General features: G+C 38.4%; 1 protein-coding gene across 4 annotated transcripts in view; it reads left to right on the top strand.

The window, feature by feature from the left end:
* Positions 1-25,789, top strand: part of LOC150074949 (CUE domain-containing protein 2-A) — a 197,361-nt gene that overhangs the window by 107,910 nt on the left and 63,662 nt on the right. For all 4 annotated transcript variants that reach the window (XM_090388333.1, XM_090388332.1, XM_090388331.1 and 1 more), the window contains one exon: positions 20,070-20,302. In XM_090388333.1, the coding sequence (XP_090244459.1) occupies positions 20,070-20,302 (233 nt within the window). The remainder of the gene's footprint in view (positions 1-20,069; positions 20,303-25,789) is intronic.

The raw sequence follows: 25,789 nt of genomic DNA on the forward strand, positions 1-25,789 counted from the left end.
CTTCTCTGTACCCATTCCAGCAGCTCTACATCCTTCTTGAACTGTACTTGAGTACTGTATACAGGCTTCCAGACCTGTATACAGTACTCAAGATGTGGCCTAACCATTGCCTTATACAAGGGAATAATCACCTCCTTATCCCTGCTAGAAAAATTCCTGTATATCATTGACAAGACACCATGAGCTACTCTTGCAGCTCGTCTGCACTGCTCAGAGAATTTCATATCTGCCTGCACAATTACCCCCAGGTCCTTTTCATTCTCCACCACTGTCAGTGTAGTACTGCAGAGTTGATACGTTGCTTGGGGTTACTGTTTCCCATATGTAGTACTTTACATTTGTCAATGTTAAACTTCATTTGCCACCTCTCAGCCCATCTGTTCAACCTTTCCAGATCCTGTTGCAGCAGCATAGCGTCAGTAGTGTCCTTAACAACCCTGCCAACCTTTGTATCATCTGCAAACTTGGACATTAAACTTGATATCCCATCATCAATATCATTCATAAACACCGAAAACAACAACGGACCCAACACTGAACCCTGGGGAACTCCACTAATAACATTAGTCCACGTTGAGCAGTGTCCATTGATTACCACTCTCTGTCTTCTGCCACTCAACCATCCCCTTATCCATAGCAGCAATTTGCCTCCAATGCCACACTGCTCCAATTTGTGCAGCAGTCTTCCATGTGCAACAGTATCAAAAGCCTTTCTAAGATCCAAATATATAATATCAAAGTTATTCCCTGCATCCAGTTCTTTTGTGACTACATCATAGTATCCAATCTAATTGGTCAGACAAGACCTGCCCTTAACAAAACCATGCTGCGTCTGAGCTATAACTGAATTCTTGTCTAGATGATCCTGCAGTGCTTCTTTAACCAGTGCCTCCATTAATTTACCTGGAACAGAAGTTAAACTAACAGGTCTAACAGGAGGATCAAAGGCTTGTGTCAGCCTTTGATCCTCCTTTGTGAATTGGGGTTACATTTGCACATCTCCAGTCTATGGGTACCTCCCCTGAGTCCAAAGAAGCTCTCATAATTATGGCTAGGGGTTTGCTTACTTCCTTTGCTGCCTCCTTTAATATAACTGGATAGATCCCATCCACCCCAGGTGCCTTTTTTATGTTTATCCTCAACAATCTCTCCTCCACTTTCCTCTCAGTTATTACAAAATCATCCAGCTCACTGCCAATGTTTACTTTACCTACATCATTCTCCTTCCTGAATAACTCCTCATGCGTGAATGTAGATACTCGTTTAGATTGTTAGCCACCTGAGCAGGATCCTCAACTGTTGAACCATCAATATCCAGTGGACCAATCTGATTCATCCCTTTCCTTCTTGAGTTTAAATATGTAAAGAACTCTTTTCTGTTTTTCTTTGCATCCTTTGCCAAGGATTTTTCGTAGTCTGCCTTTGCCTGCATAATCTCCGTTGTGACTTGGTTACAGACCAACTTATATCTATCATAGGCTTCCATGTCACCCATTAATTTGTATGTATCCCATGCATTTTTCTTCTCTGCCGCATGTCTCATTAGTTCATCTGACAACCATTTAGGCCTAAACCTTGAACAATATTTCTTAGTTGGTATGTAAAGCCTGGTAGCCTCCAAGATTAGTTCCTTGAATGCTTCCCATTTTGAGTTTGCTGTTGGTAACATCATCAGTTGGTCCCACTGTATAGAATTTAAATACTGTCTCAGACCATCATAGTCGCCTTTACGAAAACAAAAACCCTTCCCTTTACCTCTGATGGTGGTTACCTCCTTGAGTAAATCCCACTTCAACACACTGTGATCACTGCCACCTAGTGGTTCATTTATCTGCAGATTCTTAATGCATGAAGAATCACTACTGATAATCAGATCAAGAGTATTGCTCCCTCTTGTTGCCTCACGAACATGCTGATGTAGAAAACAATCATCCAATAAATCCACAAAAGCCTTGCTACTGTGCGAGTGACCAACCCACAAATTCCAGTCAATATCTGGGAAATTAAAATCCCCCATTATAAGGCTCTCTGATTTACTGGCCCACGCTATTTCCCTGCATGAATTGTTGAGGAGGCTTCCATCCTGCAGTGGGTTGATAATGGCTGCACTTTACTTTTACTTTTTTTCTATTTCCCTGTACAATATCTTATTATACTCATCAGAGTCATTAGGCCTATAGCACACTCCTACTCTCAATTTTGATTTCCCTATGCTTATGTCACACCAAACTGACTCGACACTGCCCTGTCCATCGATGTCGACTGGCTTCACTTCCTTGGACTTTGTGTTTCTTAACTAATAGCATAACCACTACTCCCCTCCTGTCCTGTCTATCCTTTCTGTATACATTGTATTCCCCAAATTCCAGTTCCGCATTACTTATATCTGTGTGACACCACGTCTCTGATATCCCAACAATATCTGCCTTTGATGTTTTGAGCAATACTTCAAATTCATCAAATTTATTTACCAAACTCCTAGCATTGGTGTACACGCAGGTATACATGCAACTGTTTCTATTCTTAGCTACCCTAACACAACCCATGTGTTTACTTGTACCGCAATGACTCCCAGCAGTCTCTGAAATATCCTGCATCTTGTTTTTCAGGCTTCTGCTCATTTCAATAGAAGCAGTGCAAGAATCACTTCCACCTCTGCCAGTGGCTACTGTTAATCTATTAGTCCTTGTATCCCCCCCAACTAGCAGTTTTCCGACCCACCTAACACTGCCTCGATAGCATCAGCAAAAATTCTTGCACCCTTTCTATTTAAGTTTATCCCATCCCTGTAGAAGCAATCTCTCCTGTTAACAAGTACAGTCCAGGCTAAAAAAATTCTACCCCTTGAGCCTTGCACAATCCCTCCAGGGCCGAATTGATCGACAAGGCTCTCATCATATACTCCCTCCTATCGTGTCTGGGCAGAATTGCAGACACTTTCAAGTTCAACCCTAATTCACGGCTTTTTTTCAACAGTGACCTGTACTTGCTAAGTAATTCCGCCGGTCTCCTACTCTTAATATCATTAGTGCCAACGTGTACAACTATATCACCTTTTGTGCCCTTAAAAGATGATATCCGCTCTACAACGTCATCAACCTTTGCCCCTGGCACACATACCCTGGTCCTATTCCACCTAATGCAGAGTTATGCAGAGTTAGTATGGATTTTGGACTAAAGGTGAACATGGCTAAAATAAAAGTAATGATGAACAAGTATGCCACAGAAAGGGACATAATGATTGAAGGAGCAGTAATTGAAAAGATGAATTCATATACTTATCCCAAAAAGCAGCTGAAAACTATACAGCAAAGAATGGAACGAATTATATTAGGAATCAAACAGTTGAACGGTATTCTTATCAAAACTAAAGAACTGAAATGGACTTGGGGTGGACATAGCTCAAAGACATGATGACTGATGGGCTAAGAAATAACAGAATGGTACCCGAGAGGAGCTAAAAGTAAACCTGGAAGACAACGGAGATGAACAGATGAAATTCAAGAGTTTGTGGGTAGTAAATGTATGGCCATTGCACAAAACAGAAGGAACTGGAAAGTTGCTGGATAGGCCTTCATCCTTAAGTGGATTGAAAATTGCTGAAGATGATGAGAAATCATTAGCCTTCACAAGGCTAATGATTCATGCTATTTGCAAATCAGTTTTGAGTTGATTTTTTTTGCTAGGTGCCAAAAATATTCAAATGCTGAAGGTAGGGTATCCACAAGACCAGCTCCTTACCATTAATTATGCGTTCTTTAAAATAGGATTTAGATTTTTTTTTTTATGAAATCCCCAAACACAAGAGGTATTAGAACCTATAGTACTTAGTACCGTGCTTGGGTTGGAGGTTGAGAAAACGAAAGAAGGTATTTTCAGGAAATACGTATGAAGGAAGATTGTTCCAGAAAACAGCAGTTGAATGAATAAACGAGGAAGATGAAAAGTTGGTTCTGTGAGTTTGAAGTTGGACAGTAAATGAATGTTGCCTGGTGACGGCACATGTTCGGACTGTTTTGAAAGAGAGAGCGGAAATTATAGAAGCCAATTCAGAAGAATATTACCCATAGAAGTATCTGTAGAAAAGGCATGCAGCAGAAACATTACGTCTATGAGACAGCGAGTGGAGAGACTATGTTAGAGATGAATCATTAATTAACCTAATTGCCCTCTTCTGAATGGAACCTAGAAGCCTGAGAGAGGTTTTGGGGGCACTGCCCCAGATTTGGGAACAATATTCCATGGTAGGGTGGATTTGCGATTTGTACAGAGTTGAACAGCTGTTTGGAAGAAAAGTAACGCCAAGAGCGAAAGAGAAAACCAAGTTTTTTAGATGCAGAGGAAGCAATATATGTAATGTGCTTGTGCCAAGAGAGAAATTAGAAGTCAGGGTAATCCACAAAAGAGATATCATTTTGCCTAGAAATCAGTGTCACCAAAGATAAGCATAGGAGCAGAAGAACCCTTTTTGCGAGATATAAGACAAGACTGAGTTTTAGAAGGATTGAAATCAACAGTTGTCTTTGCCCCACTGGAGAATTACTTGGAGATCGCCATTTAAGGAATTGGTAGTGGATATTCGAGAAGTTGAAGCTGATTGAGCAGGGCAAGGTTTCTCAAAATGGAAAGTAGAATGCAATGTGTTATCATCGTCAAAACTATAGATAGGATTTCCAGTTAATGGAAGAAGGTCATTAATATACAAGAGGAATATAGTGGGGGGGAAAAGAACTGAACCTTGGATGACACCGGCATTATTGAAGAAGTTAGAAGAAAAAGAGCATTCTACCATCACCCTCAGTGAGCAATCATAGGGAAACCTGGATAACCAATTACAAAAACAGTTGGCAAACCATAAGGTGGAAGGTTGTTTAAATGACCTTTACGCCAAACATGATCAAAAGCCTTCAAGATGTCAAGAGCAACTGCTTGTGTTTCATCAAAATTTTCCATTGAATTAGTCCATAAATGGGTAACATAAACCAGAATATCACCAGTTAATCGACACTGGCGATCGTTGACCAGACAGAAGGTTTGTAGGTAGTTTAAGAGTTGGCGGTTAATTGATTTCTCCATTACTTTAGAAGGAGTAGAAGTAATAGCAATGGAACAATAATTAGATGGGAGGGATTTGTACCCTTTTTAGGAACTGGCTAGATGTGAGCAAATTTTCAAGCAGAAGGAAAAACACCTTTGGCATAAGAAAGTGAAAAAAGGCGGCAAAGAACAGGAGTAAGTTCAGGAGCACAGGTTTTGAGAACAAGTGGAGAAATACCATCAGGATCTGGATCTTTCTTTCAAGATTCATCAAAATCCTTCTGACATCCTTTTGACGAAAGACCACAGGAAGCATTGAATGGAGTGTGGTCTTCCGTCAAAAGGATGTCGGAAGACCACAGGAGGCGTTGAATGGAGTGTGTTGGGAATGGTGGGAGGTGTTTTTCCACGATAATACATAAGTTGGAAGTAAAATGGAATGCTAGCAGGTCAGCTTTATCCTTGGCTGAAGTGACAACAGGACCATCTGGTTTGGACAGAGGTGGGAGCAGAAATGGGCAAAAGTTGCGGCCAATAGCTTTGGCAAGAGACCAGAACGCTTGGCTACCATTAGGGCAAGAAGCAAGTTTTCTACTCTTAGTCTGTTCAAATTCTAGTTTGGACTGATTAATAACTGGTTTACAATTGTTGCAAGATTTGATGTAGGCAGAAAATGAAACTGAAGAATTAGAAACAAGCCAATAACAATATGTAACGTTCTTATCATGAACAGCCTTACCACATTTATTGGAAAACCAAGGTTTATATAAAGGACGAGATTTTAAAGTGGAGTGTGGGATAAAGGATTCCATTCCTACAAGAATAATTTCACTGACACGATCTGAGCAAACATTGACATCAGAAGTTTTGAAACAGTAATCCGACGAAGGAAAAGAAGAAAAGAAATCTCGCATGTCATCCAATTTTGCATTCTTGTAATGCCAAACGATACAAGGTTGAGAATAGCCATGAGATAAAGGCTCCATTGGATAAGAGGCAATCACTAAGTTATGATCTGAGGTGCCTAAAGGACCAATCACTTTGACCATGTACTCAGAAGTGTTGTTTGTAAGAAAAAGATCAAGCGTGTTAGCATTAGCATTAGTAGAGGCATTTGATGCAAGAAAGCAAGCTTATGCAGCATCAGCCAAAAAAAAAAAAAAAAACCACTTCCACTTCACCCCTCTGTTCGTTCAAAATACCTGTCCAGCTGAGCCTTAAACTTATTTAGGCTATCAACCTCCACCACAAGGGATGGAAGTCTGTTCCACCAACCAACCACCCGCTGGCTAAAGGCAAATTTCCGCACGTCTATCCTACATCTGTCTTTCCTCAATTTGAATTTATGCCCTCTCAGGTGATTTTTCTGAGCTAGAGGAAGAATCCCATCAGCATTGAGCATGCTTAAACCATTCAAGGCTTTATACACCTCTATCAGATCACCTCGCTGGTGCCTGGTCTCCAGACACTGTAATTTGCAAAACTTAAGCCTTTCTTCGTAAGAGCACCCCTTTGTTCCATTCACTAATCTTGTTGCCCTTCTCTGTACTCGTTCCAGCAGCTCTACATCCTTCTTGAAATGAGGCCTCCAGACCTGTATACAGTACTCTAGGTGTGGCCTGACCATCGCCTTATACAATGGAATAATCACCTCCTTATCCCTGCTGGAAAAATTCCTGTATATCATTGACAATACTCCATGAGCTACTCTTGCAGCCCATCTGCACTGCTCAGAGAACTTCATATCTGCCTGCACAACCACTTTCTCTACCATTCTCTACCACTGTCAGTGTTGTACCACAGAGTTGATACGTTGCTCTGGGGTTGCTGTTTCCCATGTGTAGTACTTTACATTTGTCAATGTTAAACTTCATTTGCCACCTCTCAGCCCATCTGCTCAACCTTTCCAGATCCTGTTGCAGCAGCATAGTGTCAGTAGTGTCCTTGACAACCCTGCCAACCTTTGTATTGTCTGCAAACTTGGACATTAAGCCCGATATACCATCATCAATATCATTTATAAATACAGAAAACAATAATGGACCCAACACTGAGCCCTGAGGGACTCCACTAATAACATCAGTCCACGATGAGCAGTGTCCATTGATTACCACTCTCTGTCTTCTCCCCCTCAACCACCCCTTTATCCATAGCAGCAATTTGCCTCCAATGTCACACTGCTCCAATTTGTATAGCAGTCTTCCATGTGCAACAGTATCAAAAGCCTTTCTAAGATCCAAGTATATAATATCAAAGTTATTCCCTGCATCCAGTTCTTTTGTGACTGCATCATAGTATCCAATCAAGTTGGTCAGGCAAGACTTCCCCTTAACAAAACCATGCTGTGTCTGAGCTATAACTGAAGTCTTGTCTAAATGATAAATGAATAAATGAAGTTAAGCTCACAGGTCTATAATTACTTGTGTCAGCCTTTGATCCTCCTTTGTGAATTGGGGTCACATTTGCACATTTCCAGTCTATGGGTACCTCCCCTGAGTCCAAGGAAGCTCTCATAATTATGGCTAAGGGTTTGCTTACTTCCTTTGCTGCCTCCTTTAATATAACTGGATAGATCCCATCCACCCCGGGTGCCTTTCTTGTGTTTATCTTCAACAGTTTCTCCTCCACTTTACTCCCAGTTATTTCAAGATTCTGTAGCTTACTGCTAGAGTTGAATACACCTCTGGCATTCCCCTCGCTGAATAACTCCTCATGTGTGAATGTCGATGCAAAATATTCATTTAGTTTGTTGGCTACCTGAGCAGGATCATCAACACTTGACCCATCAATATCAAGTGGACCAATCTGATTCATCCCCTTCCTTCTAGAGTTTACATAAATAAAGAACTCTTTGCTGTTTTTCTTTGCATCCCTTGCCAAGGATTTCTCGTAATCTGCCTTCGCCTGCCTAACCTCCTTTGTAACTTGGTTGCATATCAACTTGTATCTATCATAGGCTTCTGTGTCATGTGTTAATTTGTATGTATCCCATGCATTTTTCTTCTCTGCCATATGCCTCATTAGTTCATCTGACATCCATTTTGGCCTAAGAAATATTGAACAATATTTCTTAGTTGGTACGTAAAGCCTAGTAGCTTCCAAGATAAGTTCTTTGAATGCTTCCCATTTTGAATTTGCTGTTGGTAACATCATCAGTTGGTCCCACTGTAGAGAATTTAAATACTGTCTCAGTCCATCGTAGTCGCCTTTATGGAAGCAATAACCCTTCCCTTTACCCCTAATGGTAGTTACCTCTTTGAGTAAATCCCACTTCAGCACACTGTGATCACCCACCTAGTGGTTCATTTATCTGCAGATTCTTAATGCATGAAGAATCACTGCTGATAATCAAATCAAGAGTATTACTCCCTCTAGTTGCCTCCCGAACATGCTGATGTAGAAAACAATCATCCAATAAATCCACAAAAGCCCTGCTAGTGTGTGAGTAACCAGCCCCCAAATTCCAGTCAATATCTGGGAAATTAAAATCTCCCATTATAAGACACTCTGATTTACTGGCCCACTCTATTTCCCTGTACAGTTCCTTATTATACTCATCAGAGTCATTAGGCCTATAGCACACTCCTACTCTCAATTTTGATCTCCCAATGTTTATGTCACACCAAACTGACTCCACACTGCACTGTTCAGCGATGTCGACTGGCTTCACTTCTTTGGTTTTTATGTGTTTCTTAACTAATAGCATAACCCCTCCCCCCTTCCTATCCTGTCTATCCTTTCTGTAGACGTACTCCCCAAATTGCAGTTCTGCATCCCTTATATCTGTGTGACACCACGTCTCTGATATCCCAATAATATCTGCCTTCGATGTTTTGAGCAATACCTCAAATTCATCAAATTTATTTACTAAACTCCTAGCATTGGTGTACACGCAAGTATACCTGCACCTGTTTCTATTCTTAGCTACCCTAACACAACCCATGTGTTTACTTGTACCGCAATGGCTCCCAGCAATCTCTGAAATACCATGCATCTTGTTTTTCAGGCTTCTGCTCATTCTAATAGAAGCAGTGCAAGAATCTCTTTCACCTCTGCCAGTGGCTACTGTCAATCTATTGGTCTTTGTCTCCCCCCAAGCTAGCAGTTTTCCGACCCACCTAACACTGCCTCGATAGCATCAGCATAGTGTTAGCTGTATGGTTAGGATTGTCTGGTATTCTTGTAGGTAAGTGAACAATCTGTGCAAGGTCATTAGTAATTGCAAAAGCCTCAGTATCTTGACCAGGTGGGTCGGTGTGACTAGAAAATGGAAACCATCTGGATTTGTGAACATTAAAATCACCAAGAAAAATTACCTCACTGTTAGGAAAGTTGGACTGGAGAAAGTCAAATTGCAAAGAGAGGAAGTCAAAGAGCTCCAAGTGTTTAGTGGACTTGGGAGAACTGTAGAGATAACAGATGAATTTGACACAATGAGGTAGAGAGATTTTAAGCCAGAGAAGATCAGAGAGGAGATTCCAAATTGCCAAGTTTCTGACAGGGAATATCAGAACGGACATATGCATAAGTACCACCTTTGAGGCGAAAGGAATCATATGGGCGAATAATTTGGGCATCTGAGATGAGCAGTAGTTGAATCAACCGATAACTGAGATTCTGTCAGAAAAGGTATATGGGGTTTGGCAGACTGCAAGTGGAAATGGACATTGTTGAGATTAGAATTGAGACCACGTATATTTGTGAAATGAATTAGGAAGTGCTTGGGAGGTTTAGATCTTTTCGCAGATAAGCTTGCTCTATTAGTTTGACAATTCATGGTGTATTCAATAGTAAGGAAAAGTGTGGGGGGGGGACATGCTGTATGAAGTAATGAAATTTTTGGATAGGGCCTACACGTGGTAATAATATACCCAGATCCTTGACATAACGTAGCCTCGACAATGCTCCCTGCATACACACTACTCGGACTCCCTCCAGTCACTATCTGGCAGAGTATAGGTAGTAGGATTATACACTAGCTGATCCGGAAGCCTCCTAAAGAGTTACCAATAGGTTTCGTCCGGTGTACTAACTAGTGACTGGCCTGTGAACACCATTTTAGAGCTGTACCCTTGAAATGTAAGGAAGATTGGATCTCGCAAGGATGTTCATCAAAACCTCAAGTCATCAGTCATTCTGCATGATGGAAGAGATGGGGAAGGGTTGACCGGAACTTGGCACTGGAGACTAAACATGGGTTCTACCACTTCAAGCCTCCAATAAGCAAAGTGGTGGTATTTCACCGGTTGATGTGAGTCATCTACCACCTAGTACTGCCTGATAACACAGAATGGCGGCATTCCTCCATGTAGTGTGGGCGCCACACCTCGACCCCTGCTTACGTTGGTTCACGCCTGTGTGGTCACCCACTGTGTGCTTGTGCATGGAGATTAAACCCAGGATTACTAACAGTCCCACCATCATGAAGGTGCAAGCAGAGGATTTGGTTGTCACAGACCGTCCGGACTTCGCCGAAATTGGGTCCACTTAACTTGAGTGTCACTTAAATATCAGTTCCATCAATGTATTAGACTTCCAGGTAGCAAGTACAGCTTGTCTGGCGTGTCTGAAAAAATGTCTGTGACAACCTCAAGGACCAGTTGTTGATGTAAATGTTTATATTTACATGAACATATTTACAGCAGACTTTCAAAATAATCCCAGCTTCGGAGATTCAAGGTGCCAATATTTTGATTTTTCCTATGTGTAGAAGGTTTTCTTTTTAATGTATTTAATGCAGAAACAATGAGGCCAAATAAGAAATAGATAGGTTAAGAATGCAATTTTATTAACTGCACATAAAAAAAACAATCGTGTTTTGCTTTTAGCCAGCGGGTAGTTTATGGCTGGAACAGACTTCCATATTTTGTTGTGGAAGTTGATGGCCTAAATAAATTTAATGCTGAGCTTGTCAGGATTTGGAACGAATGGAGGGGTGAAATGGGAGGAGGTTTTTTTTTTTTAATTATTTTTTAAAATTTATTTATTGCTGATACTGAATAAGCTTGCTTTCTTGCATCGTATGCCTCTACTAATGCTAATGCTGACAAGCCAATGTTGTATTCTGCCATTAATACACTTCTGCTTACGCACCATTCTATTTTCTTTATTATATCGAGTTTAGTCTGCGCAGTAGCACAACGGTATCTTCACCATCCTCCCCACACCGGGTGGGAAACGCTGTGTTCGAATCCCATCAATGACATAAGGAACTTTTTATAGACTTTTTTCACTCTGTTTTTGAGTTAATGGGCCTCAGGCATAGATGGCAAGATTTTTTTTACCCAGAAACTCGGTTTTTTTTTGTTCAGCAAAACAGCAAGCAGAGAACACACGCAATTCACAGACACAATATACATGATTATATGAATTAACTTTCTGGGTGATCCTAATGTAATATTTTGGATTATATCATTTGTCACTAAGCTTTGATGGTTTGTTCTTTTCTTCTCTGTTTAAGGTTTATTAACTTTAGTGAGGGGTTTTTAATTTAAAGTATATGTAAAACAGCAGTATTATTTGTGATATCAGTACAGAATTCACTTTGAAAATGGCGAAAGTAAACAAATTCAGTAATCATATGACTTGCCATTTTCTATTTCTGGCACTGCAAGATATCTGCACTATATGTATACATCCGATCTCAATGTGCTGTATTTTGAATGTGCCGTTATTTGGGGTGCTGTTATTTCGACAGTCTACTGTATAATCTAATTTTTTACACTTCATAATTAATTATTTGTTTATTAAGATTATTATTTGTACCTACATGTTAGAGAAAATACCAAGGGTAAGAACATTCTAGACCGGATCATTTTTTTTTTATTTATTATTAGTAATGGCCACATGATGCAAGGAAGCCTTCGGCTTATGCTGCACCAGCCAAAAAAAAATAAAAATAAAATTGATAAAATAAAATAAGAATAAAAACAAATTAATAATAAGAAGAAAATTTAAAATAATAATAATTAATAAAAGAAAAGGAAATGGACAACCTATGCATTTCCCTCCTCCGTTAAGTGATTATCCAGCTGACCTTCGAATTTCCTCAAACTGTCAGCCTTTGCCATCCATGTAGTTAACTTATTCCAGTAATTTATAACTTGCTGGCTAAAATAAAACTTCCTGCAATCCAGTCTAAACAACTCCCCCATAACTTGAAATTATGGCCCCTTGTTCTAGAATCATTTATAACTGTGAAAATTTCATCCTTATTCATTTTGCTTGTGCCTTTCAGAGCCTTAAACACCTCAATCAAGTTTCCTCTAAGGTGCCTAGTTTGAAAGCTCTGCAACCCACATATTCGAAGTCTTTCCTCATATGGATGCCCTTTTGCCAGCGTTGGATCCTTTCAAGAAGCACAATGTCTTTCTTTAGGTGTGGTCTCCATACTTGAACACAGTATTCCAACTGTCGTCTAACAATAGCCTTATATAATGGGATTATGATATCCTTATCTCTACTAGCGATTGTTCAATAAATCATCGATAAGACACCATGGAGCCCTCCTTGGAGCCAGTCTACAATGCTCGGATGACTTCATATCTGACTGTATCGTAATACCCAAGTCCCTTTCCTCCACTACCAGCTTTAGTTCAACTCCACTTAGTGTATAAGTTATTTTGGGGTTACTGTTCCCCAGGTGAAATACCTTACACTTTGTTGGATTAAAGCATAGCCACCATTTTTTGACCATCACTGAAGCTTATCTAGGTCATTCTGGAGAAGCTCTGCTTGGCAGCAATCATTAACTACTCTACAATCTTTACATCATCTGCAAATTTAGACATCACGCCCTCTATCCCTTCATCGATATCATTTATGAAAATCAAAAACAACAGTGGTCTTAATACTGATCCTTGAGGAACTCCACTTCTTACATCAACCCAGTCTGAGGAATAACCATTTATCACAACCCTCTGCCTCCTGCCCTGAAGCCATCCAGCTATCCATCTAAGGATTTTCCATGTGATTCCAACGTGCTCCAGCTTATAAAGTAACCGCTCATGTGGGACTGAGTCAAATGCTTTGCTGAAATCGAAATAACATCAAAATTATTCCCTAAGTCCAACTCGTGAGTGACCCTGTCAAAATAGCTAACAAGATTAGACTATAAAATATTTAAGCTCAAAGGCCTTGTGCTACGTTTTGATTATATCACAATATGAGATATAACCAAAACGATGCCAATTTAATTAATTAATTTAACCACTTTGGTAGATGGCTACGTTAAAATGATGCTTTTGCACTAACCTATATGTACTAACCAGATTAGTTAAATATGATTTTCCCTTTACAAAACCGTGCTCAGTATCTTTCAGAATTCCATTTCTATCTAAATGATCCTGAATTCCACCCTTGATCATAATCTCCATGATTTTCTCTACAACTGAAGTTAGACTAACCGGCCGGTAATTTCCCACTTCACTCTTAGAACTGCTCTTATGTATTGGAGATACATTGGCACTTTTCCAATCCAGCGGAATCACTGACTCCTTGGTCCAGTGATACTTTCATAATTAACCTCAATGGTTTAATGCATTCACTTGCCACCTCTCTTAAGATTATAGGGTAAATGCCATCAACCCCAGGAGCCTTACTGGCCTGTAGGCTCGAAAGTTTTTTTATTAAATAAACATGTGAAATTTCAACATCATTAATTACATTTTTTTCAACTTCACTCCCATAATTTCTCATTAACATAAAGGGTTTTCTTTCTGTAAATATTGATGCAAAGTAACTGTTGAGTTCATCTGCAACTTCAGCTGGGGTATCTAATACCATCCCGTGTCCGTTACACAAGGGTCCGATCTGGTTTGTCCTTCTCTTCTTTGCATTTATATATGTGAAGAATTCCTTATCCCTCTTCTTTGCTCTCTTTGCCAGTGATTTCTCATAATCTGCCTTTGCCAGCCTAACCCTTTCGGTGGCATTATTACAGAGCAATTTGTAGCTGTTATAGGCTTCAGTACTTTTTATTGCTCTGTAACTTTTCCATGCCATCTTTTTCTGCTCAAGTAATCTGGCAGCTTCATTATTCATCCAACTTGGGATCCTCTTCGTGGAGTATTTTTTTAATGGTATATAAGCATTCAAGGCTTCTGTGATTAATGTTTTAAAGTTATACCATAATTCAATTCTATTTGCTCTGTGTGACATATCTACCTAGTTAATAGTGGCCATGTAGCATCTTAAGCCATTGTAATTTCCTTTCCTGAAATTATAACCTATTCCTTTGCCTTTAAATACCTCTACCTCTTTCTTCATCATCCACCTTAGAACTCTCTGATCACTTCCTGCTGCTGGTTCCTGTACATATTTATCATTAAGAAAATATAACATGAGGAATTGCTAAGTTGGATAAATCTCAGTCGAGTAGAAAAAGAGGACATGACAAAGTAGCATTAGCAAGGGCACATGATGCAAGAGAGCAAGCTTATATAGCATCAGCCAAAAACAAAAATGCACACCCTTCTCATTTCACCCATTCACTCGCTCCAAATGTTTCTCCAATTCTGCCTTGAATCTGTTTAAGCTATCAACTTCTACAACGACAGATGGAAGTTTGTTCCAGCAATCAACCACCCGCTGGCTAAAGGAACTTCTGCACATCTATCCTACATCTGTCTTTCCTCAATTTGAATTGATGCCCTCTCAGGTGATTATTCTGAGCAAGAGGAAGAATCCCATCAGCATTAAGCATGCTCAAACCATTCAAGGCTTTATACACCTCAATCAGATCACCTCGCAGGTTCTTAGTCTCCAGACACTGTAATTTGCAAAACTTAAGCCTTCTTTTGTAAGATCAGCCCTTTGTTCCATTCACTAATCTTGTTGCCTTTCTCTGTACTCATTCCAACAGTTCTACATCCTTCTTAAAATGAGGCCTCCAGACCTGTATACAGGTCTGGAGGCCTCAAGGTGTGTCCTGACCATTGCCTTATACAAGGGGATGATCACCTCCTTATCCCTGATAGAAAAATTCCTGTTTGTCATTGACAAGACACCATGAGCTACTCTTGCAGACCATCTGCACTGCTCAGAAAACTTCATATCTGCCTGCACAATTACCACCAGTTCCTTTTCACTCTCTACCACTGTCAGTGCAGTACCACATAGTTTATACATTACTCTGGGGTTACTGCTTCCCATATGCAGTACTTTACATTTGTCAATGTTAAACTTCAGTTGCCACCTCTCAGCCCATCTGCTCAACTTTTCTAGATCCTGTTGCAGCAGCGTACTGTCATTAGTGTCATTAACAACTCTGCCGACCTTCGTATCGTCTGCAAACTTGGACATTAAGCCTGATATACCATTATCAATATCATTAATGAATACAGAAAACAACAATGGACCCAACACTGAATCATGGGGGAATCCACTAATAACATTAATCCATGAAGTGCAGTGTCCATTGATTACCACTCTATGTCTTCTCCCACTCAACCATCCCTTTATCCATAGCAGCAATTTGCCTCCAATGCCATGCTGCTCCAATTTGTGCAGCAGTCTTCCATGTGCAACAGTATCAAAAGCAGCAATTTGCCTCCTTTGATCCTCCTTTGTGGATTGGGGTCACATTTGCACATTTCCAGTCCATGGGTACCTCCCCTGAATCCAAGGAAGCTCTCATAATTATGGCTCAGGGTTTGCTTACTTCCTTTGCTGCCTCCTTTAGTATAACTGGATTTCTTCTAGATCCCATCCACCCCAGGTGCCTTTCTTATGTTTATCTTCAACAATTTTTCCTCCACTTTACTCTCAGTTATTACAGATATTACTCTAGCTTACTGCCAGAGTTTAATACACCTCTTGAATTTCCCTCCCTGTGGGGTAATAGAGCAGTAAATAGTACTGAAACCTAGAACAGCTAAAAATTGGTCCATAACAGTATCACAGAAAAAGTTAGTGCCAAAGGTTGGGTATGAAAAAGCAGTGTTTAAGAGAGCAAAGAACAGGGATGAATATTTTGTGTTTGTGAAAACAAAGAAGAAAAAATTGAGTTAATTCAGATCCTTGTGAATGGGTGTGGGGAAGTCATGGATAACTCAGCTAATGTTTCTGATGATTGTTAAATAGAGACTTATCATTGATCTTTACAGAAGAAAGATCCTTCAGATAACATTCTGTATCTGAGATACAGAATGTTATCTAAAGCTCTGGGTGTTATCTGAGATACTTCCCAAGTATTAATATCCTGACACCACTCTGTTAATTGTTGGGCACATCCTAACTCAAGCATCCATGTCAACACAATTATAAATATGCTCGTCAGCCTTTGAAAAGACAGTAGTATGACTGTGTGATTGCAAATTGTGTGAACAAAAGAGGTATAGACTCTGTACATGACATTTCAGTGACACTGAAGATCCCTAGGTTGACTTTGTGATGTTATCTGCAGATGGAAGTGGTTTGTTGCTAAAACTTTACAAAACAAATTATCCGAAGCCATGTTTGGCATTTCATCAATTCTTCATAGCAGTGCTGAGTGTGAGAGAATATTCATCCAAATTAGAAAACAGGAGTTCGTATCTCTTTCTGGTGAAGCTTTTGAAATGCCCCTGAGAGCCATTGTTATAAACAAAACTTTGACTGAAACACTTTAAGGGCTTTACTAAAACGATGCCATTTTTGCTAATTCAGAGTTTGCTGCATACGAATATGCTGCATTGGCACTAACTTGTATGTCGACAAAACTTTAGACTTAACGTTTCTGAAGAGGACAATGCCTTTCCTGAAGCAATCACAATCAGTTGATGTCTAACAGAAATCCACAGAAAGAAAAATCCTAAGGTAAGCCAATGCTTGAAAGCATGCTGTTGGTAAACAATCCTGTCTATATTCTAATATAAAATGTGTATGGTGTCAATGAAATTTAATTTCTAGTGCATTGTGGACTTAACAGAAACTTCCTGCTTATTTTTCTCATGCTGCTTTATCCAAAAGATCTTCTGTTTTCCTCCTGCTTACAATTACAAGATTCCAGCTTTTTGAAAGTCAAACATCCACAGCTATGTGCAGAGTTGTGGTGCCCTCGTCCCTTTGATATAGCTGGGGAGAAAAAAAGGTTTATCAATTCAAAAATAAGATATAAATGTCTTTTGATATAACTTTATTGTTTATTTTAGTTGGTTCATTTTATTAAAATCAATAAATATATAATTTTTTTAAAAAAATTTAATAAACAAGTAGCATTAAATATTACTGATTCTGACTCAATCAAATTTTGACTTGAAAGGTTGACTTTCTCTGCAAATCTTTTGGTAAGAAAATCCAGGTTTAAATCTGATTGAGGTGTTTAAGATTTTGAACGGATTGATCAAGTTCTATGCTGATGGCATTCTTCCTCTTGCTTAACCTACACAAGGGGATAGGGCTAAATTCAAATTGAGGAATTTGAATTTAGCCCTACCCCCTAGTTGCAGGATAGATGTGTGGAAGTTTGCCTTTAGCCAGTGTAAAGTTGATTGTTGGAACAAGTGTGTAGTTTGAATAAATTCAAAGAAGAACTAGATAAATTATTGGAGGGGATGGACAGATGATGTGGGAAGGTTTTTTTATTTTTTTATTTTTATATATATTTTTGCTGATACTTTATTAGCTTGCTTTCTTGTTACTACTAATACTAATCCTTGGCAATGACATGTTCAATTAATACGGTACCAACCTAGCTAATGGATCTGTCATCTTGGAAAGGAGATACATTTTTTGTTGACTTCATCTTTATAAAGCTCCATTTTGTGATGGCCACTGATACTGGCATTACAAGAATTCTTAACACGATGAAAACATTTGCAATGATGCTGTCAAATTGTTTGAGCACGTGGATTTCTAGATTTTCAGTGGAGAATAACTATCTTCAAAGTGGTTTCAAAAATATTTTAATTCTTTGTGTAAATCAATGCTGAAGACATCTATTTGATTAGTAAGCAGAGTTTCTAAATACAGATTGTTACACAACTTAGTCTTTTTCATTTTTGTGGCATAATTCAAATTATGTAGAAATTGGAATTAATTGTTATGCTTCGTGATCAACTAAAACCTGTCAGTGACTGGATTGCATTGTCTAAAATTTTGATAAAGTATATCCTAAAATTTCTTTCACCTTCATATTCATTATCAAACATTCTTTTTTGTATTCAATTGATTTTTAAAGCAAAAAGACAATTTGTGATATATTGAAATTAATCTCTTAGAGGCTTTGGTTGTGATGTTTATTTGGCTTAAAATGTCAAGTCCAGTAATCAGGCAGCAGATAAATATTATTTTATGTATTTTTTTTTCCTTTTTTTTTTTTTTTGTCCCCTTTGACGTTCAAAAATGTATGCCTTGATTTTCTACATAGAATTGTCTTTTTAAACTGTTTCTTGTTGATTGATAGTGTTTTTTGTATGTTTTTCTTATCTGATTTTTGTGTCCCTGTAAAATTTGGCACTGTGTGATCCATGTCACATTGGCTTATCCTGGCTGTGTAGTAAATTCTTGGTGGAGGGGGGACATTGTTCCTCTGAAGCCACCACAGGAATAATGCTTTGAAATTACTCATTTTGTTTTGTTAATGTTTAGAATGGAATATTCAGGAAAGCTAATTAAAAGTGAGGGAGATGCAAAAAATTAACATAGTAGTAATGATGCTTTGCTGTTCCATTGGAATATTTGTAAAGCTACATAAATAAACATGTTTCTAATTTGTTGGTGACTAAATCAAATTATATCCATTAGGAGAATCTGATCACTTCTAGTTTCAGCCAGTGGCAGAATTTTTATGCCTATTTAAACTGATCAATATCAACAACAACTGATTATTATATAATCAGGCTACCCAACAACTGATTATATAATAATCAGTTGTTGGGTAGCCTTGAGTGTTCCAGGTTATTTTCCATTGGATTTCTAGGGGGGGGGGGTTAATCCTAAGTTCGTTTTAAGCATAAAACTGGAGATGTGTTGTTTGAATAAATTTAAGAAAGAATATGTGATTTCTTGCAGATTATCTGTTTTGCTTTGTGATTTCTCTTAAAATAAAAATTCTGGAAAATAAATAATGAATTTTCTGTTTATACTCCAGGACAACCACATAAGGTTATAGGAGTTTACAGTATAGAGAGAATACAAAAACATTATACCATATATAGTAGTCACACAGGCTTGAACCATGATTATTCAAAATGTGTGGATATTTATACCCTCGTGCTTGACCACTCCGCTACACAGGCTTTCACGTTAATAAGGATATACCTATTTGGTATTCCCTTAAATTTTACTACTGCTGTTCTTTTCAGAACAAATAAACACATTAAAGCTTTTATGAATAAAAATTCTAGACCAGAAAAAATTCCTTGCTTACCGTGTTTATGTTTTCTTGTCCCACTATTAATACATATAATGTCATAATTTTTTTATTGGTTCTGATTTTTTTTTTTTTTTTTTTTTTTTTTTTTTCAGAAGCAACCAATAATTTTTTTATTGGTTGCTTCTGAAACTGAGGTATTTTATTATTTTTTTCCCTTTATTGTATTTTGTATATATAATTTTTATTTTATATATATCTTGAATTCTTCATTAATGAATCTGGCTTACCAACATCCAAACTTTATTATTCAATTTTTCCATCTTGCATTCCATTTCAGTTTTTCAATCTGTACCAGATTGTCAATGTGGCTATTCTTCTGAACAGATCTCTGAGTAGTTTTGGTTTTACATCTTGGAACTGGGGTAATGTCCCTTTTTCTTCAATGGATACCTCTTTTAATCTCGGCCTTCATTTTTAACCTGCCTGGCTTAGGTGTCTCTACTGGTAGTTATGCTACTGCAAGTATAGCTGTAAGTCACGGGATACCCAAGCTCCACCACTATGACAAGATAGAGGCACCGCACCAACAGCAGGAATATATTTTTCACTATTCATTAATACATTATTGTATTATTTTCACTATTAATAACATTATTTAATAAAAAAATAAGTTCAAATATCATAAATGAAGTTATATCCTTCTGCATAATAATAATTCCTTACTATTTGTTTTTAGATAGCAAAGCTCAACTTGGAAATTGTAGTTTACCATGGCCTATACCACAGTCTGATAATACGCAAAACAGCATTCCATTTATCCCATTAACAATTGAGAATGGGGAATCATCATCACCCAGAAGCTCCAGTAGTAGTAGTAGTAGTAGCAGCAGTAGTAGTAGTAGTATTCATTCTCGTAGTAGAAGTACCAGTCAGTCAGAAGATGAGGATAGGATTTCTAATCATATATCTGTAAGTAACTGTACTTTCTTTTTTGTTACCTTTAGAAGAAACTAATGGATTGTTTAATTTTTTCTAAATCTAGTAGTCATACAAGTTCATAGTAATGTGGCAGTAATGTGAATTCATATAACGCAGAATGAGTAGGAATGAACCTCTTTTCCTTGTTAGAATTGAAGCAAGAGTAATTTAGCTTCTAAATGTGTTTGTACTATATTTCTCTCAGGAAATATAGTACAAACACATAGCATTGTTTTGTGTAGTGCTGGATTTGGTGGTTGAGTTGTTTAAGGCTTTGGATGAATTGGGGAAATCCATATGCTCCTGCTCAGTGCTGATGGCATGCTTCCTCTTGCTCAGACTACAAATGAAGGGTGGATGGTTAGAACCACTCACTGATTAAGTTTAGTAGTTGATGGGTGGAACAGGACCAGGGTATGTCTGCCAGGGGCAAAAGTTGAGGACGTTGTAGAACAGATACAAAAGGTGATATTGTTGTACACATTGGAACTAATGACATTAAGAGTAAGAGATATACAGATTTACTCAACAAGTACAGGTCAATGTTGAAAAAAAGTCCAAAGTTAGGGTTGAATGTGAAAGTGCCTGCAATTCTGCCCAGACACGATAGGAAGGAGTATATGATGAGAGCCTTGTCAATCAGTTCGGCCCTGGAGAGATTGTGCAAGGCTCAAGGGGTAGAATTTTTTTCAGCCTGGTCTGTGCTTGTTGACAGGATAGACTGCTTCTACAGGGATGGGACACACTTAAATAGAAAGGGTGCAAGAATATTTGCTGATGCTATCGAGGCAGTGTTAGGTGGGTCGGAAAACTGCTAGCGTGGGGGTATACACAGACTAAAAGTGACCGCAGGCATAGGCAAAAGTGATTCTTGCACTGCTTCTATTAGAATGGGCAGCAGACTGGAAAGCAAGGTAATGGAGATTTCCAGGACTGCTGGGAGTCATAGTGGAACAAGTAAATACATGGGCTGTGTTAAGGGTGGCTAGGAGAAGGAATAGGTGCATGTATACTTGCATGTACACCAGTGTTAGGAGTATAGTTAATAAATCTGATGAACTTGAAGTGCTAGTCAAGACATCAAAGGCAAATATTGTTGGAATATCAGAGACATGGTTTCACACAGATATAGGCAGTGTAGAGTTGGAATTTGGGGGAGTACAATGTGTATAGGAAGGGAGGAGGGGTTATGCTGTTAGTTAAGAAACACATAAAATTTAAGGAAGTGCATCCAATTGATGCTGGTGGACAATGCAATGTTGAGTCTGTTTGGTGTGAAATAAGCACTGGGAAAGGAAAACTGAGAGTAGGTGTGTGTTGTAGCCAGGTGGGCAGGAGCAGCCGTGCGTAGCACACGCTTCTTGATTAGACTGGGGTTCGAGCCTGTGACCACCAAATATGAAGGATGTGGAAAGGTCAGTGAATGACCACCACATATCCCCGGAGCAATATGGCCTTAGTTGCTAATGCTCCTAAAAACCAAATAACAAACAAACGACAAACAGGTGTGTGGTATAGGCCTAATGAATCTGGTGAGTACAATGAGCAATTGTGCAGAGAAATTGAATGGGCCAGTAAATCAGAATGACTTATAATTGGGGGATTTTAACTTTCCAGATATTGACTGGAACTTGTGGGTTGGTCACGCGCACACTAGCAAGACTTTTGTAGATTTATTGGATGACTGTTATTTACAGTAACATATTTGAGAGGCAACTAGAGGGAGTAATACTCTTGATCTGATTATCAGTAGTGATTCTTCATGCATTAAGAATCTGCAGATAAAGGAACCACTGGGCGACAGTGATCACAATGTATTTATGTGGGAATTATTTAAAGATGTAATTACCATCAAGGCTAAAGGGAAGGGCTTTTGCTTTCTTAAAGGTGACTGCAGAGGTCTCAGACAGTTTTTAAATTCTGTACAGTGGGATCAAATGATGATGTTACCAACAGTGAATTCTAAATAGGAAGCCTTCGGGGAATTAATTTTGGAGGCTACTAGACTTTTCATTCCAACTAAGAAATACTGTTCAAGGTTTAGGCCTAACTGGATGTCAGATGAATTAATGAGGCTAGTGGCAGAGAAGAAGAACATATGGGATTCATATAAAGTATCAGGCAACACTGAAGCCTATGGCAGGTATAAACTAGTCTGTAATCAAGTCACAAAGGAGATTAGGCAGGCGAAGGCAGATTATGAGAAATCTTTCGCAAAGGATGCAAAGAAAAACAGCAAGGAGTTCTTTACTTATGTAAACTCTAGAAGGAAAGGGATGGACCACTTAACATAGATGGGTTGAATATTGATGATCATGCTGATAAACTGAATGAGTATTTTGCATCTACATTCACATATGAGGAGTTATTCAATGAGGAGAGTGCCAGAAGTTTATCAAATGCTAACAGGGAGCTAAGTGATTTTGTAATAACTGAGAACAAAGTGGAGGTGAAATTGTTGAAGTTAAACATAAGGAAGGCACCTGGGATGGACGGGATCTATCCAGTTATATTAAAGGAAGCAAAGGAAGTAAGCGGGGCCCTTGGCCATAATTATGAGAGCTTCCTTGTCCTTGGACTCAGCGGAGGTCCCCATGGACTTCAGGCGTGCAAATGTTATCACCCGTTCACAAAGGAGGTACAAACGGTGACACAAGTAACTACAGACCTGTTAGTTTAACTTGTATTCCGGGAAAAATAATGGAATCACTGGTTAAAGAAGCATTGCAAGATCATCTAGACAAGACTGCAGTAATAGTTAAAACACAGCATGAGTTTGTCAAGGGAGGTCTTGTCTGACCAATTTGATTGGTTACTATGATGTGGTCACAAAGGATCTGAATGCCAAAAATAATTTTGATATCATATACTTGGATTTCAGGAAAGCTTTTGATACTTTTGCACATGGAAACAAATTGGAGAGGCATGGCATCAAGGGTAAGCTGCTACAATGGATAAAGGGATGGGTGAGTGAGAGACAACAGAGAGTGATAATCAATGGACACTGCTCCTCGTGGACAAATGTTATTAGTGGAGTTCCCCAGGGTTCGGTGTTGGGCCCATTGTTGTTTTGTATATTTATCAATGATATTGATGAATGTATATCAGGTTTAATGTCCAAGTTTGCAGACGTTACAAAGGTTGGCATGGTTGTTAATGACAGTATGCTACTCCAACTGGATCTAAATAAGTTGGGAAAATGGGCTGAGAAGTGGCAACTTCTCAGCCCATTTTACCAACTTATTTAGATCTTTATTTAGGCAAGTTGAGTTTAAAATTGACAGATGCAGAATACTGCATATGGGTAGCAATAACAGAAGAGAAATATACCAATAGGGTAGTACTGCACTCAGGGAAGTGGAAAGTGAAAAAGACCTGGGGGTAATTGTGCAGCCAAATATGAAGTTCGCTGAACAGTTCAGATGGGCTGCCAGGGCAGATCATGGAGTCTTGTCAATGATATAAAGGAATTTTGTTAGCAGGGACAGGGAGGTAATAATCCTGTTATACAAGGCAATGGTCAGGCCACACCTAGAGTACTGTGTACAGGTCTGGAGGCCACATTTTAAGAAGGATGTAGAGTTGCTAAAACGAGTACAAAGAAGGGCCACAAGATTGTTGAAGGGACCAAAAGGGTGCTCTTACCAAGAAAGGCTTAAGTTCTGCAAAGTGCAGCACCTGGAGTGTAGGCACCTGCGAGATGATCTGATTGAGGTGTATAAGGCCTTGAATGGATTGAGCAAGCTGAATGCTGATGGGATTCTTCATCTTGCTCAGGCTAAGAACCTGAGGAGGCACAGTTTCAAATTGAATAAAGATAGTTGTAGAATAGATATGCGAAAATTGGCCTTTAGCCAGCAGGTAGTTGATTGGTGGAACAGGCTTCCATCTGTTGTGGAAGTTAGTAGCCTAAATAAATTTAAGGCTGACCTGGACAGGCATTTGGAACGAATGAAGGGATGAAATGGGAGGGTTTTTTTTTTTGGCTGTTGCTGTATAAGCTTGCTTACTTTCATCGTATGCCTCTACTAATGCTAGTTTGAATAAATGCAAGGAAGAAGTGCCCAAGTACTAAAGGGAATGGGCAGGTGATATAGGAAATAGTTTTTTTTTTTTTTTTTTTTGCTGATGCTATATAAGCTTGTTTCTTGCATCATTTACTACTACTAATATTAATATCAATACAATAGAATCTCGTTAATATAAAGTTAAAGGTACTTAAATTTTAAATGAAATAATAAAATAAATTAACAAAAATAATAACTTTGTCTAACAGTAATAAGAATACCAGGTATTTTCTTTGTTTTCTTTTATTTGTAAGATAAACTAAGAGAAAAGATGCAATATAACAAAAGCAAAAGTATAGTATATATGTAATTATTATCACAAATTATAATCTTAATATAAAAGGAGACATGCAAATCAACTTTTTGATAAATTAATGTGATTTAAAGAAGGAATCCACTTTCATTTTCAGTTTTTATCTTGTATGCATTTTTAGCTCTAGCATAGACATTATCAAATGCAATAGTTTGCTTAATTATTAACATTACAGCAGGCCAACACACTCATTATGTTCAGTTCATTTTGGGCATCTCTTTTAGAAGGCAGCATGTGTGCTTCTTCAGTTTCATCGCTGGTAACAAGACCTTTGTTTTGCTTGGTGCCCAGCAGCTCTTCCGATGTTAGTGTTGCTGAGGTAAAACTTCATCTTCCACTTTAACAAACTCCTCAAATTTTCCAACAAAATCCATATGCTCCTACAAATTTCCCCATTTCTCAACATTATTGCTATCACATTTGTCTGATGGACCTTGTTTTTCAATAATATCCTCCCCAAAGCCACTCTTTCTGACGGATTTGATTATTATTAGTACTATCCCAAGCAATAATAACAATATTACAGATAGGATCAAGTATCTACCTTATTAGGTGGGCCAGAGTTCAAAGATGTTCTCATAATTAACTTCAATAGTGTTCAGTATGCTCTCTGGTGGCCTCATTTGCCTATAGACAAGGGTATCCACGAGTTGGACAAGATTTTGCAGCTCTGGTGAATGCTAAGTTATTATTTATAGTTAGACATTTTACTGACTTAATTGTTTTATTAAATTATTTTCTATAAGTAGCTTTATAGTCCTAGTCAAGCTCCTCGGTTTATTTTGAATTTAGATAGCGATTTTGAAAGTTAATACTTAGTGTAACTTGCTGACATTGTTATACGATACAGAATAGTGTAATAGTGTATTGGGCTTCGTAGTCCCTTTTGATTTGAATTAGGAATAGTGTAACGTATATCCCAAACTTTATAGCGTAAGGTTTAACGTAAAACTAGATAGAAAAATATGTAGCACTGTATTAGAAATCTGTTAACTTAGTTTAGTATTATCAATTAAAAATTTATTAATCTTATTAAATTTCATTGTTAATTAAATTACTTAAATGGAATCATGACTCAGACTAGTGCTGCAAAGCAAC

Source organism: Mastigoproctus giganteus, chromosome 14 (genome assembly GCF_048544385.1).
Source record: "Mastigoproctus giganteus isolate SK-2022 chromosome 14, ASM4854438v1, whole genome shotgun sequence".
NCBI lineage: Eukaryota > Metazoa > Arthropoda > Arachnida > Uropygi > Thelyphonidae > Mastigoproctus > Mastigoproctus giganteus.